Source organism: Microtus ochrogaster, chromosome 22 (genome assembly GCF_000317375.1).
Source record: "Microtus ochrogaster isolate Prairie Vole_2 chromosome 22, MicOch1.0, whole genome shotgun sequence".
NCBI lineage: Eukaryota > Metazoa > Chordata > Mammalia > Rodentia > Cricetidae > Microtus > Microtus ochrogaster.
The window spans coordinates 18,383,995-18,399,256 of NC_022023.1; the positions used below are offsets into that span (position 1 = coordinate 18,383,995).

The following is a 15,262-nucleotide window of genomic DNA, read 5'->3' on the forward strand; positions in this document are numbered from 1 at the left end:
CCTGGAACTAGCTCTTGTAGACCAGGCTGGACTCGAACTCCCAGAGATCCGCCTGCCTCTGCCTCCCGAGTGCTGGGATTAAAGGCGTGCACCACCACCGTATGGCTGAGACTGCACATTTAAAACAAGCCGTGATACTGCATCACGGAGGAAGACTGCACATTCAAAAGTGGCTGCTCTGAAATTTTCTCTATTTCTCTACTAATTTTAACTTCTAGAAAACCATGATATATATTACAAAAAAGAATTCCCAGCAGACCAATCAAACAAATTTGAGTTGTACAGTGTAGGGGCCTTAAGACTACCGATGCTGTTACACACAATTTTATGAAACTTTCAAGCAGATCGGCATGTAGTTGAGCAAAGCATCTGCACAGACTTCATCTGTTTCAAACCACAATGTGACCGAGGCAGACCAGTAACAGAGGGGCACACAGGCTCAGAGTGAATGAGAGATTTAGACTAAATCCAAGTGAGGAAGCTAAGATTCTCCCGAAGCTCTTCACTTCTTAGCAGTAACACAAGACACAGTATCTCTCTTCACACTCAAACACTGAGGGCCCCTTTATTTATTCCACAGAATATCTAGATCTAACCACTTAGCCATAACTTTTACACTACATAGTCCAGGTTCCTAGCTGTCATTTGAGGATAACGAGACAGTACTGTCATTTATCAGGTGAAGAAGGCAAAACCTAAGAGAGGAAAAGAAATTTAATATACCTGAAATAATATGCTCCAAAGTGGTAGAACCATCATGCTACCAGGTTTACATTCTTAGGTGCTACCTAGAGCAGCCCCTTGCTCTTGGTGCTGTCTTTTCCCCAAATGATGCAGGTTCTAAAATTCCTTCCTTGTGATATATGAAAGATAGTAAAATCTGATAACAACTCGTTCAAAGGTTCTCAGACTACTCCCAGGCCACCTTCACCTAAGGTTATCACTTCTTAGCATTCATTATACCAAGGACCTGCCAACTGATGTTCTGTTCTACTCTATCCATCACCTACAAGCGAGAGATCTTGGAAGGAAACTGTAAACTTGAAGAAATGACTATGCTCTACTTGAAGCTGGAGCAGGACTATATGAACTCCTCAGGAGCTAGGACTTCTCACGAGACGAAAACTATTTTATTGAAGATAAATTTTCAGATCATAAATATACTCACAGTAATAGTGTAAGATGAAAATGAAAGTAACAAGTTGATAAATACCCTGTTCCTTGTCACTATAGTAAGTTAAAGGTGATAACCATAGATTTTAAAAAAGGGGGAAAGAAGATTGACAAAAATATCCTTGATAGTGACTCTGGTGACAGCCGAGCACAGTGGCTACAAGCTAGCGAGACAGAGCCACAACACAATGTTCTGGATCCAGGCCTCACTCTACAGCTGAACCCAGAGGAGATGAAAGGGAAGAGGGAAGATGCCCACGGTTGTGATCTCCTCAGTACACAACCTCTCATCTATGTGGTCCTGATACGAGTCACCCAGTATCATAAAGAAACTGGACAGCATATCAAGATGGGGGGGGGGGCGGTCATATGTGAATGCATGATATTAAGAACTTGGCTATATTTTTTTCTTATCTGCAAATGAATTATCCCAGAAAGATGTAAAACTCAAGACTAGACAGACAGCTCAGAGATTGAGAACACTTGTTACTCTTCCCGAGGGTCCAGGTTCAGTTCCCAGAACCATTCATTCATAACTCCAGTTCCAAAAGATCTGATAACCTCTTCTTGACTCCACAGACACCAAGTATGCATGTAGTTAGGGCACACAGATGCATATAAGCAAAACATTAATACATATAAAATACATAAATCTTTAAAAAACAATTTAAAAAATTTGAAGGTATAAACTGATTGAACGAACATAAACATTCTTTGTTAAGAATGAGTTGGACTGTGAAAACTGAACTAAAATATGAAACGATTTGAAAGTACAGAAAGGATCTTATGGTCACGGTGTGCCCTTTACGCCTGTGTGACTGGTCTAACTGGTAATGATGTCATCCACGTCAGCAACTGTTCATTATAAGGGAATTATGTTTGAATTATGTACTGTCTTGGTGGTCATTTCTGTTCACATCTTTACTTTTGTCCAGAATGTACTTGGAACGAATCCTTTACCACCTATTACCCTATTGTTGGAAAAAAGAAACAACTTAAGGGTGTGTAAAAAGCTCACAGGGTTCAGTTCGTATTGACAGAGAGGTGAAGGAAGTTAGAATATGAAATATCCAGTCATACTGCATTCACAATCAGAAAACAGAGCTCCCTTTCTCCGCCAACCAGGGGAATGGTACCACCACCACCACCAGGCAGCCCTTCCTACTTCAGTAAGTGCAGTCAAGAGAATCTCCCCTAGACATGCCCAGAGGCCCACATCCCAGGTGAGTGCACATTCTGTCAAGTTGACAACTACACTAACCATCACAGACTAGAATGTAAATAAATAGCTATTTAGTTGTTTGGGGTTTTCTTTTGAGTGCACAATCCTTCCTGAATCTGGTCCTAATTTTAAAGGTGATTTTGAAAGAGATGGGTCTTGGTTGAGAGATGTTCCAGTAAAGTGCTTGTTGTGTAAGCAAGAGATCGGAGTCCCTAGTCCCAGCACCCACATAAGAAGCCAGGCATGACGGACTCAGGTTTGTCACCCTAGTGCTGGGGGGTGGAGACAGGGGGATCAGGACGCTGTCTAGTCAGTCTAGCAGGAAAAAGAAAAAGAAGCACAAAAACTAACAAACAAAAAAAACCAAAAATGAAAACAAACCAAGCTCTAGTTTCAGGACAAAAAGCAAAGACCTTTCAGGTGGAGGAGTAGAGGAAGTCCCATGTGCAGGCAGGCCTCTGGCCTTCCCTGGTAAGCATGCTGCACACAAACACTAGAGAGCTAAGGAGGGAGCTCGGGAGCTTAAGTACATGCTTATCATTCCTAAGGCCAGGGGCTCGATCCCCAGGACCACAAAAGGAAGGGGAAGGAAGGAATGATGGCAAGGGAGAAGACAACAGACAGGGCGGATCAGGTCTATGTGCAAGAAAATGAGAGTGTGAGAGGAAGACTGAAGATTTTAGTATACACTGGAGAGACAGTAATGTGAAGTCAGCAATTCTTAACTTTCAAAAACACTTTTATAAGTCTTCTAAAACAAACCCTTCGCTCAGTAATGCCCACAAGCTCGCCTGTATTCTCTACAGATCCCATCAAGCCTACTCCTCAGACTCTTCTAAGGATCCCACAAGTAGTAAGCAATCAACAACCCGTTTGGAGATTTGTCTCCTATTTCAGGCTCACTACCTTTTTTTACCATAAATCAGTTAATTTGCCTCTCTGGGGTGATTTACTTGTTTCCTCTCTCAGAAATAATGATCCACCCTGTGCACACACATTTTGTTTACATGTTTTATTTACTCATCTGGGGATCAACATTTACACTACTTCTACCTTTTACTTCCTTTTGGGCCTTTTTAAAACTGGCAAAAAAAAAAAAGCCAACCTACATATTTATGAAGCACAATGTGACTATTCTGACAGATGTATACAGTATAAGAACTATTTAAATCAACCCACTTAACATATCCATCACCTTATCTACTACTTTTTTATGATGAGAATATTTAAATCTTTTTCAGAAACCTCAAAATAATGTTATTATCCTGATACATACTTCATAACCCAGCTGAATCATTTTCATTTCTGAATCAGGGTCTCTCTACATAGCCCTGGCTGTCCTAGGACTTACTATATAGACTAGGTTGGCCTCGAACTCACAGAGATCCACCTGCCTCTGCCTCCCAGGTGCTGGGATTAAAGGTGTGTGCTACCATACCTGGCTCAGAGCTGAATTGTAAGGATACTAAGTGATGTCGAGCCAGCTACAGAAGCATACTCTATGTTCTGCTCATGTGAGGGATCTAGAATGAAGATTCTTGGAGAAAGGAAGTAGAACAGAGGCCACCGGGGAAGGGAGAAAGTGAATGCAGAATTAGGGCTACCTGCGTACAGGGTTTTTATGTGAGTTAATAGTAGGTTCTAGAAACAGATAGTGGCGACAGTTACACAACAATGAGTTATATAATTAAACTAACCAAAAGAGTATATTTTAGAGTGTGTGTGTCCCCACAACAGAAAGAGATAGAGACAGAGACAGAGAAAGAGAAGAAAGATCTCTCCTAATCCACCATCATGGCTGATTTCTAGCAAAGCCCACTGATATTCAACTAAGACTAACAGAACTAGGAGAACCACATCTACTTTTTTTAATTGCCAGCCGTGACTCAGCACTTTTCCTTAGCTTCAAACAGTAACTACCTGGAGAAATTCACGCTCAGCGAGACAAACCTGAGGTAGGGTGGTCACACTCGTATTAAAGTCCTCTACCTCCACTTCTCAGGGTGACTTCTCCCTCACCACTGCCCCTTTAAAAGGAGGCACTAGTGTCTTTTATTTTTCTGTAAATAACAGAGGCTGTATTTTGAAGTAAGCAAAAATCTCCAAGAATAAATTTATCCCAACATTCATAAAGTCATGCTGCAATAACTGTCTTGTGACACCCTAGTCCACACATACAATGAAGATGTTGCAATCACTTTATTTCCCCATTTGGATGGCAGTCCATGACAAACTCAGCTGTAATATCAGATCTGGAGGAACTGCATTAAAAAACCCTAACAGCTATTCCTAGTTAATGGTTTCAATTGTTAAAGCAATCCTCCCTCCCTGAAACCAGGAGGCAAACAACAGAAGGAAACTGATCACTGGCCCGACAGCAAGGATGAAGGCACGGAACAGACCACGTTCTGGAATAGTCATGGGAGAGCTCCGGTATCAGAAGCTCATCCAAGATGAAGGGCGCCCCTGGGCCCCTCCTTCCACTACTGCACCACAGCACCCACTGCAAAGCTGTCTGATCTGAAAAGACCTTTCTGCCTGGCTTGACTGGGAAAGTTATAAGCTTGGCAAATGAAGGGGGAAAAAAGGAAAAAGAAAACAACTCTGCTTATATAACTGTAAGCTGTTTGAATCTGATGCCCTCCTCCTGGTCCTTCTAGTCACCTTGTACAACTAATAATGACATGAAATGCAACTAAATTAAATCCAACTCAGAGCAAAGCAAAGTATCTAAAAATCTGGAAACACTTCCTCAGCTTACAGGGACCCCTCATACTAAAGAACAGGGAACCAATATAGTTTGATTCTTATAATATGACAGAAAAATGATGATCATAAAACTAGTAAAAACCTATTAAGCAAGAAAATATTCCAATGAAAAAGCACTGGATACTCTATTTATTCTTTTATTTAAAAAGAAAAAAAATCCTTCAATGTTTTGACTACTAGTCTTCCTCCAAAGGAGTCTTTAAAGAAACAATAACTGAGCTCAAAGACAAACAGGATTTCCTACTGCATATTTCCACGACAATGCAATTGCTATTAACTGCTACTCGTAGGAAACCACTGCTCTTAACTTTATCCACAGAAATTATATTCAAACCAAAATTCAATTCTTTACCGTATTTTATATACAATTTTAACATCTAACTATCAACTTCTAATAGTTACTCAGGTCTTAAATATGCACCAGAAAAAAAGTGTGACACAGCAACACTGTTTCTTCCTCTACTATCATCTAAAACTATACACTAGTAACGTTACACTGTCGCCACAGACAAGATTTCATTCTGAGTTTTCAATAAAATGCAAACACTAAGAAGCAGTGAAAACAGACAAGAGAAAGACAAATGGTAACGTGACTCACACTGGCCTCCCAACAATGAAGCAGTTAGCAGGAGCAAGCTTGCAGACCTCCGTGGCAGGCGAGGTGCAGAGCCAGTGGGCTGTACTGCTATGAAATATGGGTGGAGCTAGACAAGAGGGAAACGGGAATGAACGCTTACTCAGTCAGAAGCTGGTGGAGCTTGTGATAACCTCGCTCCAATGCCAGGCTTACAGGCGTTGCCCCTTCCTTGTTGTGGATGCTGAGAGCTCCACGGCCACCTGGCTTCTGTAACAGGAACCATGTCAACCGCAACAGTCCCAGTCGCACAGCAAAATGCATCAATGTTTCCCGGGGGCCACCATCTGTAAACGGAGAACATAAAAATAAGAATATATAACAGTATCCACCAACAAAGATCAAAGAAACCACAGCAACAACAAAAGACAAGTTTAGGTAGATACTGTTGCTTCCAAGTATCTAGGATCTTGAAGGTAAACGATAACACATTGCAAACTACTTTATTCCAGGTAAAACCCCCCTTCAAGTAAAGATAACAAAGACAGAAAAAAATGATGACACAAAATCTTCACCCCACAAAGGGAACCAAGTCATTTCTGTACCTTCTCACAGAAGTTGATAAAGATGACTGACTACATTATGGCCTTTCCATTAAAACAACAACAATAACCAAAGTAAATGCAGCGCTTTCCATATGATGGGGCTCTAAGACGAACAGCTGTCAAGACTTAGGTGAGTATATCCTGAAGGGTATAATTACTTTTTAAAGAACACTCAGACAGGAGCTGGCTAGTTAAACACTAAAAACAGGTTAGACTTGTTAAGTACACACAGGTCTTAAGTCCCTCACACTAAGGGCATATCAAATTGCTGGCATTACTAGCTTTGTGTTTGCTTAGTGAGAAAATGAAATGAATCTTCAGGTACAATGAGTCGAATTATAAGACTACACTAAGAACTTCACCATGTGCCTGGGTTTACCTCACTGGAAATGTAGGATCCTTTTTTTTTTTTTTTTTGGCATGCTGGATCCCTAAGAAAGTGGGTAGGATGGGAAAGGGCTTCAGATCAGGCAAAAGTGGGCTCAGGCCTGGCCTTAAGCATCAGTGTGAGTAGGCATGATTCACTTGCCTCTCTGGGCTTCACTTTCAGACCCCTGGAGCAAGACAGCATCACTTCTCAGGGCTGTTGTAACAGAGAGGGGTGGATGAAACGCTAGACTAACGACTGCCTGCAGGGTTCTCATTAATACCAGTTCTCCCCCTCTTGCTTGCTTCTGGCCCTGTTCTCGGGCTTCAGGTTACATGTTAACTTCACTAGCAACACTAACTAGCTCATCATCTTGTGAAGGACCAAGGCAGAGATGCTGCCTGTGGCTCTCCGTGTGACAGTTCTCAGTTCCAGCAGTTGTGCGTTCCTTCCTCCTCTCAGCTTGGTTTTCATCTCCTCTTCCTCAGGGTTTCTGGGTCTCAACTCCTTTTCTCTGAAATCTTCAGATGGTTCTACAGGTGACTACCACAGAAGGAGTGAGGACATCCTTGAAGATGTGACTTGACAGTGAACCGCAGTGTTTCTCATAAACAATTTTTACAAGATTTTCATTTCTTTTGGGCTGGGGTTTTTGCATGTGAGTGAAATGCCTCTGAGAAGAGGGAGCTGAATCCTCTGGAACTAGAGTTACAGGCAACTGTGCACAACCTGGGAACTGAACTTGGGTCCTCTGCAAATGCAGTATGCTCTCCAGTCCCACTGTTTCTTAACGTCACTGTGTTTGTTACCTATGACCAACACAATTTCATTAAAAGCAAATTGGTCTTTAAAATACTTGGGATGAATTCAGGCCTTGCAGTGAGTTCAAGCAGGGATGGAGACTGAAATGTCTTGGGGACTGGGAAAATTGTTCAGGAGGGGAACGCTGAGCATACACGGGGCCTGATTTAATACTCAGTACTCTAAGAACTGAACCCCAATCCCTAAAAAGACTACTGAAAATAATGTCCTTGAATAAATAATTATTTCCAAGCATAAATTTTAATAGACACACACTCTGAGGAAGTGGAATGGCCAGGGGAAAAGGCAGAAAGAATTCTCATCAAGGATTAAGCACATCTGACTCGGACTTTATGTTGCTCACAACACTCTGACAACCTTATCAAAATACCAAAGCACTAAGCACTTATGGACCAGGAAATATGTGGGTATTTTTTTAGAGCAGGCTAATTCCAGTCTTATCAGGTAATATCTCCTCAAAATAACTTTTTCCCCAGCCCCCACTCTTTCTAGTACCTTTGCTCTAAGTCACCAGAAATAAGGCACCATAAGGCCAAGCACCTCGCGTCTTAAGTCATCCCCACTACTCAATCCCACCCCTCATTTTCTATTACAATTTCAAATACATATAAGCTAAAAGAATTATACAATTACCAGATATTAAACTACTTAAGTCCTACAATAAATGTTCTCCCATCAATGTATGTGCTTTATCAACTATCTTTCTTTCCAGGGCTTCTGTGTAGCTTTGGCTGTCCTAGAACTCACTCTTAATTCAGGCTGGCCTCGAGTCCACAGAGATTCACCTGCCTCTGCATCCAGAGTGCTATGGTTCCTCAACCCATCATTCTTGGTCTTCTATATTTCAGAAGTTACTCACTCTATATTTCAGGGGGTAGGCTGGAGGTGCTTGTGGACATGGTGGCCAGGGAGCTCCCAAGGCCTGTTGGTCTCTACTGTCAGAAATGTGAGCCATCACACTTGGCTTTCCAAACTCAGATTGTCATGTTTGTGCAGCAAGGTCTTTACCCCAAGCCACTTCCTCAGCTCTCAACTTCTTGTTTTTAGGTTGCGAGCTAGATTTCCTACAATGTTATTTGGGTCCTTCATCACAACAGAATTCAATTAGATCAAGGGAATCAGAATGTTCTTGCAATATTTCCAACAATTCCTCTTCATCTTTGCCTTCCTGAAAGTTTTTCTTCCAGGTACATTTAGGGCCCAAAAGAGTTATCTCATAGGACCATGTTGGTTGTGTTCCTTTTTGACCACTGAGTTAATTATTTCTCCCAGAGTTGTGATCAAAGCACCTGACAAAACAATAAGGGAAGTAGGCTTTATTTTGGCTCTTGGATCAGAAATTTTGCCCAGTCACAGCAGGGAAAACATGGCAGTGTGAGAATGTAGCCAAAGCTTGCTCACATGGCAGCATAGAGGACAGTGGTTAGACTAGGGCTGGGCAGGAGCAGGTATCACCTCCAAAGACCTGCCCCAGTGACCTCTCCCACCAGCTAGTCCCAACTGAAAGGCTTTAGAACCTTCAAAATAGCATTCAAAAATGTAGGCTGGCTCTAGGTTGAAACCGTAACAACCACACTGAAATGCAAAGGTCTATGAAGGTGTGGCTAAACCACAGAGAAGAGGTGTGGCTAAATCACAGAGACCAGAACAGCACTGCACCTCAACAATTCATTTTGGGGAGATATGCATTAGGGTCTTATACACTATCACTAAAACAGGCTGCAGAATAACTCACATATCCACAAAGAATTCTCCCATGATAAGAATCTGAAGTTAGACCTTTCCCCACTCCCAGCCAATGGTAACTACTGAGATTGAGATATATATATATATATATATGTTTTTCGAGACAGGGTTTCTCTGTATCTTTGGAGCCTGTCCTGGAACTAGCTCTAGCTCTTGTAGACCAGGTTGCCCTCGAACTCATAGAGATCCACCTGCCTATAGAATCTATTTATATTTTTTAATGACAGCCTTTCAGAATATAAAAACAGAACCATATATTATATATTTGGAAACTGACTTTGACTTAAGCACAAAAATTTCAAAGTACATCCAAGTTGCTGCACTTATCAATGCTTTGTTCCTTTTGAATTGCTGAGTGATATTCAACTGTACAGCTGTATCACAATTGGCTAATATGCCAGTATCACTCAGAGAGGAATGTGAGCTGTTTCCGTTTCTGGTGATACATGATCAATGCTACATTTGTATATAGACATTTCATTTTTCTATAGTAAACACCCAAAAGTAGGTATCTAGGTGATAGAAGAAACCACACTTCTTCAAAGTGGGCATTTCCACAAGCAAAATGGGACATATTATTCTGCACTCATGTTTCATCTTTTTAACTTTAGATGCCTGTGCCAATCACTCTGGGTTCTATGACAAAATGTGGGGTAGTCAAACAACTGATTCCTTTTTTTGTTTATTTTGAGATTAGATCTCATATAACTGACTATGAACTTGCTATGTAGCAGAGAACGACCTTGAACTCCCATTTCTCCTCTATCTACCTGCTATGGCCTGGAATTCCACGTGTGCTTCACCACACCTTGATCCTAGCTCTTCATCCACGTAAGGCAAGCACTTTACCAACTGAGCCACACCTTTGGCTCATGGTTTCAGCCTGTGAACTAGTTCTATTGTTTATGGGCCTACTAGAGGCAGTAAATCATGGCAGAATGGCACAGTGTTTACCTCATGGTGGCCAGGAAAAGCCAGTGACATGATATACTCCTCAATGCATACCCTCAGTGAATGACTTCCTTCACCCAGGCCCACCTCCTGCTAATTCATTCAACCAGTAATGCATCGATGGATTAATTTATTAATGAGGCTCTTGACCCATGATCCAATTATCTATCTCTAACAACACTAACTGGATTCCAAGCCCCAACAATGGTGCCTTTGCCAACACTTTAATACTCATTGTAACAAGTACGCAATGATATAATTTTGTGGCTCTGCACTTTCCTAAAAGTATACATGTTAGTCTTTGCTAGTATCACTTTATACTTCAGAAAGTCTAGAAGCAGTAAAAGTATACAATGAATTAAAGCTTGCCAGCTTCCTCTAACAAAAGACAGGGAAGGAAGGGACTGGAGAAATGATTCCGCAGTTAAGAGTACTTGCTGGAACTGACAGAGGACCAGAGTTCAACTCCCACATCAACATAGAAATGGCAGGAGGTACTAGAAAGAATCAGGATTCATCTATAGAGATTCTGAATAGGTAATCAGATGGTAAATGTCACATATTTGGACCTTAATATCTTAGCAGTATCCAGAAGTTTCTTGGATACTGTACTATTAAGAAAGTGAAAAAAAAAGTTTTCTTCAAGATTTGAAGGTCCATACTTTTTTCCCTGAACGATCCAGTTTTGGCAGTATTTGTGACCACCATCAGTATGTCTCTGAAGCATGGCATTATCAAGCTGTTGTTTGGTCATAGCTTGCCTTTAAACTTGATTTAACAGAATCAGTGTCAGCAAATATTTCCTTACCATTCAATCAAGGAAGAATCAACTTATCTGACTGGTCTGAAGGATAGGAACTAAGTATGGCTCCTGTCCTTAGGAACTAATTCCTCACGTCATCCGTGGAGAGGAAGACTTTTTCTCCGCTCACCCTACACAACACTGTAATTGAAGCTGGGTGGAGTCCAGACATCACACAAGATCATCTGCTCCTTTACAGACAGCTACACAGTAAAAGCAAACCTTTCCTTTGAAGCCCGACTTCCAGTCTCCAATGCAGCTCTCATCAGTACTGAAACAAACATTCTGAGTACTATGTGCGAGATTCCTACACTTTTTATTCAATTGGACTCACACTAAGTATAGGAACAGGATGTTATTTATGAGCCCAGGAAATTTTACTAAAATATGTGTATTTGCAATCATGACATTTAGATATCATTTGCTATAAGAATAATTAGATGGGGAAACCCATGTTTAATTGCTTAATGTATTTATTACAATAGAAGTGTTATTTTTTTTAAATGCAGCCCTGTAAGAACCTTTACATAGAGAGTCAGAAAATCAATACCCTAGTCAAAGAGCTATGGAGTTTCTCAACAGTATCTTGATATCATGCTTCCCTGACACACACCTATAGCTGATTTCCTACAACCCCACAGCGTTCTTAACAGAACCTCAGATACAGCAACAAAAACCCTGTACTTACAGTTCTGTGACTAAAGAGCAGGCTACTCTACTATTCTCTCATGAAGTGTGAATCAACAGCCGTGCTCAGAAAAGTCAGTCCCAACCCACAGAGATGTGCCAATATTCTTAGGTTATGTCACCAGGAGAACTCTGTACAAGAGTTCTAATTTACTGCAGAAAACCTGAACACAGTGGTTGTTTAAAAGCAAAGGCACAAGCATCCCAAAGCAGTTTGTGAGCCATGTAAATTCTTACCATGCAAGGTGTGATCTGTCCCTAACACATTCCACTCTGCGGGCAATTTCAGGTGTCTGAATGCCAGTGCAACCCTCTCATCGAGAGAATTGACATCTCCAGAAGGGGGTCCTGATCGGTCCAGGAAACGAGTGAAGTTCAGAGCCTGCTGATTTCCAGCACTGGTTGCCAGGAACTGAGCTGCATCATACGCCTCATCCTGGACGAAATGGAAGTCTTCTTCAGCCACTACAAACACAGGCAGGCCCTCTCTGGAAGCACAGAGCAGCACTTTCACTGTCTCGCAGCAGTCATGACCTAAAGAGAACACAGGTAGCAAAGAGAATTGAATTGATTGATGAAGAATCCCCTAGTGGGTCCGTTCAGCTTTTATCATAGCACACAAGATTTCTCCTCCAAAAAGAAAACCTTCCTCTCCCAATTTCCTTAAATTCTAGTTTTAGTTTTCTTATTGATATTTGCAAATACATATGATATCTTTAACAAATGGTGAGCAAACGTGAATTCCTGCTTTCAACATTCTGGTCACATGGAACAGGCTGTACCAACTAGTGCTGTTACATTTGAACAAACTTCAGAACAAAAGTTTTAGGATCCTATAAGGTCCAGCACAAAGTAGGCAGTCTAAGGCTTACTGAGTTGAGTTAGATCTGAAATAACAACAGGAAGAATGGGGATATGAGAGGAGCAGCACAGACAGCCCCATACCACTACACAGTAAATCCAAGACTGTAGAACAGTTAAAAGGGTAAGTTTTCACACAAGTCAAGGTCCAAAAGTTACATAAGAATTGTTGTTCCCAGGTACTTTCTACCTGCCCCAACCACTAAGGCAATAAGCATGCCAATCAAATCACCAGGTTCAAATAAAGATGATGCAATGCTGTGGCTATAAGCCCAAATCTGGAAAAGCAAACACAAGCAAAGAGAACTGTGCTTCCCACTCTACAGATCAGCAGGAGGCACCACATGGCCTTAGGCTAAGTAACAACCACATGCCACTGCAAGCTCCACCAGGGCCAAACTTCTCACACATGGCAGCAGGGAGCTCTGGTGGGTTAGCTGTTCTCACAGAACAAGACGCTCTTCTCCAAACCTTCCCACCCTTTCAGAGTTAAGTATTTCCAACATGGAGATCATACGTAACAAAGCATGTCATGCTTTTTCTCAATTTTCTAACACTGATCTCAAATGGCTATTATATTCTGTTCCTATCATCACCACTTTGAGGAAGAGAGGGAAAGAAAAATAATTTTTTTCATTATACCTAAAAAGTGTAAGTTGTTTTTCCATTTACTTTTTCTAGAATCTTCCTTATATCCATTGCCTTTATGACACAACATAGTTCTCACTGTTGTTATGAGTCTGTATTAATAAAATGTGCTTAGTAACCAAGTAACTACTATATACTGGGTATTTAGTAGATCATTTTCTCTATGTAACAATTTTATGATTAAATAAAGTAGTATACATAAGCTCCAAAGATACTGCAAAGCAGAACCCATCATTTACAGTCAAAGCTGATGTGAAAGGACACTGCCTATTTCATTTATTAGGACTCAAGAGCTCTGTGCCAAATGCTGTAAACAGAGAAGAGAGGATACCACCAGGTAAGCCACTGCCTGAAGGAGCTGAACGTTCAGATGACAGTATATCTAACAGAGATGTTATCAATAATAACAGATACAAATTAAATTCTACCTTCAAACTTTAAAGCTTGTGCCGTAGAGAAGATACTGTACTAGCCTAAAATAGAAAAACCAATGCTCTTAACCTATGCAAACAGACCTCATTCTTTCTTGCCAACCTCTTTCCCAAACTTTAGCACAGATAAAAACACAAAAACTTGAATCAAAAGGCAATGGTACTAGAAATAAATATAATTTACTGGTCTGTATGTACACACAAATGCACAAACCAAACAACTATGATAAAATAATAGTACTGTATTCAAAGCTGTGAAATGTGCACGAATGCACAGAAATCTATCTGTGGCTGAAAAAATGACTGCAAAGACAGAGAGAAACAAGGTAACCAAGGAGGGAGGGGACAAGTGGGAAGAGATGAACGGAAGAGAGGAGGAAGGTAAGATGGAAGAAGACATGGAGGGAAGAGAGGAGGAAGGTAAGATGGAGGAAGAGAGGAGGAAGGTAAGATGGAGGGAAGAGAGGAGGAACCACTTCATGAAGCTGTGAAAATGAAGCCTGGATTACACTTGGAGACCTCACGAAGTTAGAGGTACCAACGCCATGGGAGGCCTGTCAGTAAGACATGTACGCAGGAAGTAGAACCGAACCAAGAGAGAGAAGTGTATTGTAGTCAACAAAGCTGGAAGGGTGACATCATCTAAGCCCTTTGACATCAGACCCTGAGCTACAGGATTTGAGAGTTTGCTCTACTTGTGTCCAGTTTTTTCTCACTATGCCACCATTCCTCCCTTTTGGAATGGTGATTGATATATATATATAAAACCTGTGCCACTGTATATGGCTAAGTAGGTAATCTGATTTTTGAGTTTATAGGGATTTACATTTAAGAGACTGTTGAGTCTCAGAAGAGATTACTTTGAAATGATGTTCAGACTGTGAAAGACTATATAGACTTCTCAAGGTAGACTAAATGCATTTTGCATTATGGTATGATCACAAACCTATAAGGGTCAGAGAGTAGAATGTAGTGATTTGAGCGAGAAGGGTCCCTAAAGCTTGTATGTCTGAATAAGTGGGCCTCAGTTGTGGAACTGTTTGGGAAGGATTAGAAGGAGTGGCCTTATTGGAAGAGATGTGTCACTGGGGTCAGGATCTGAGTTTCAAAAACCCACATCATTCCCAGTTAGCTTTCTCTGCCTGCTCATGGATCAACACATGAGCTCTCTGCTACCGCTTTAGCACCATGCTACCTGCATGCTACCATACTCCCCTCCATGATAATCATGGACTCAGGCTCTGAAACCGAAAGCACCAAATAGTCTTTCTTCTCTAAGTTGGCTTTGGTCACGGTGATCTATCACATCAATTTTTTTTTTTTTACATAAAAACTCATTTGTATTCTAAATAATCACAAGTTTACAGAAAGTTGCAAAGATAATACAGAGGTATTTGTACCCCTCGCCTAGTTATAACCCATGGCAACATTTCACATAATTATAATACAAACTCAAAATCACAAAGGTGGCATTGGTGTAATGTATGCACCAGCTTTGTTCCATTTTACTTAATACATAGAAAACTCCATTTAGGATCATGTTGGTTGTGGATTTCTTTTTGATTTTTTTTTTTTGGTTTTTTTTTTTTGGTTTTTTTTTGAGA

General features: G+C 41.0%; 1 protein-coding gene across 1 annotated transcript in view; it reads right to left on the reverse strand.

Annotated features, from left to right (window-relative positions):
* The window catches only part of Akap13 (A-kinase anchoring protein 13), a 269,674-nt gene that overhangs the window by 156,269 nt on the left and 98,143 nt on the right, over positions 1-15,262 (reverse strand). Inside the window, exons 4-5 of the mRNA XM_026784275.1 lie at positions 11,956-12,252; positions 5,902-6,085 (exon numbers count right to left, since the gene is read on the reverse strand). Coding sequence (XP_026640076.1) covers positions 5,902-6,085; positions 11,956-12,252 — 481 coding nt within the window. The remainder of the gene's footprint in view (positions 1-5,901; positions 6,086-11,955; positions 12,253-15,262) is intronic.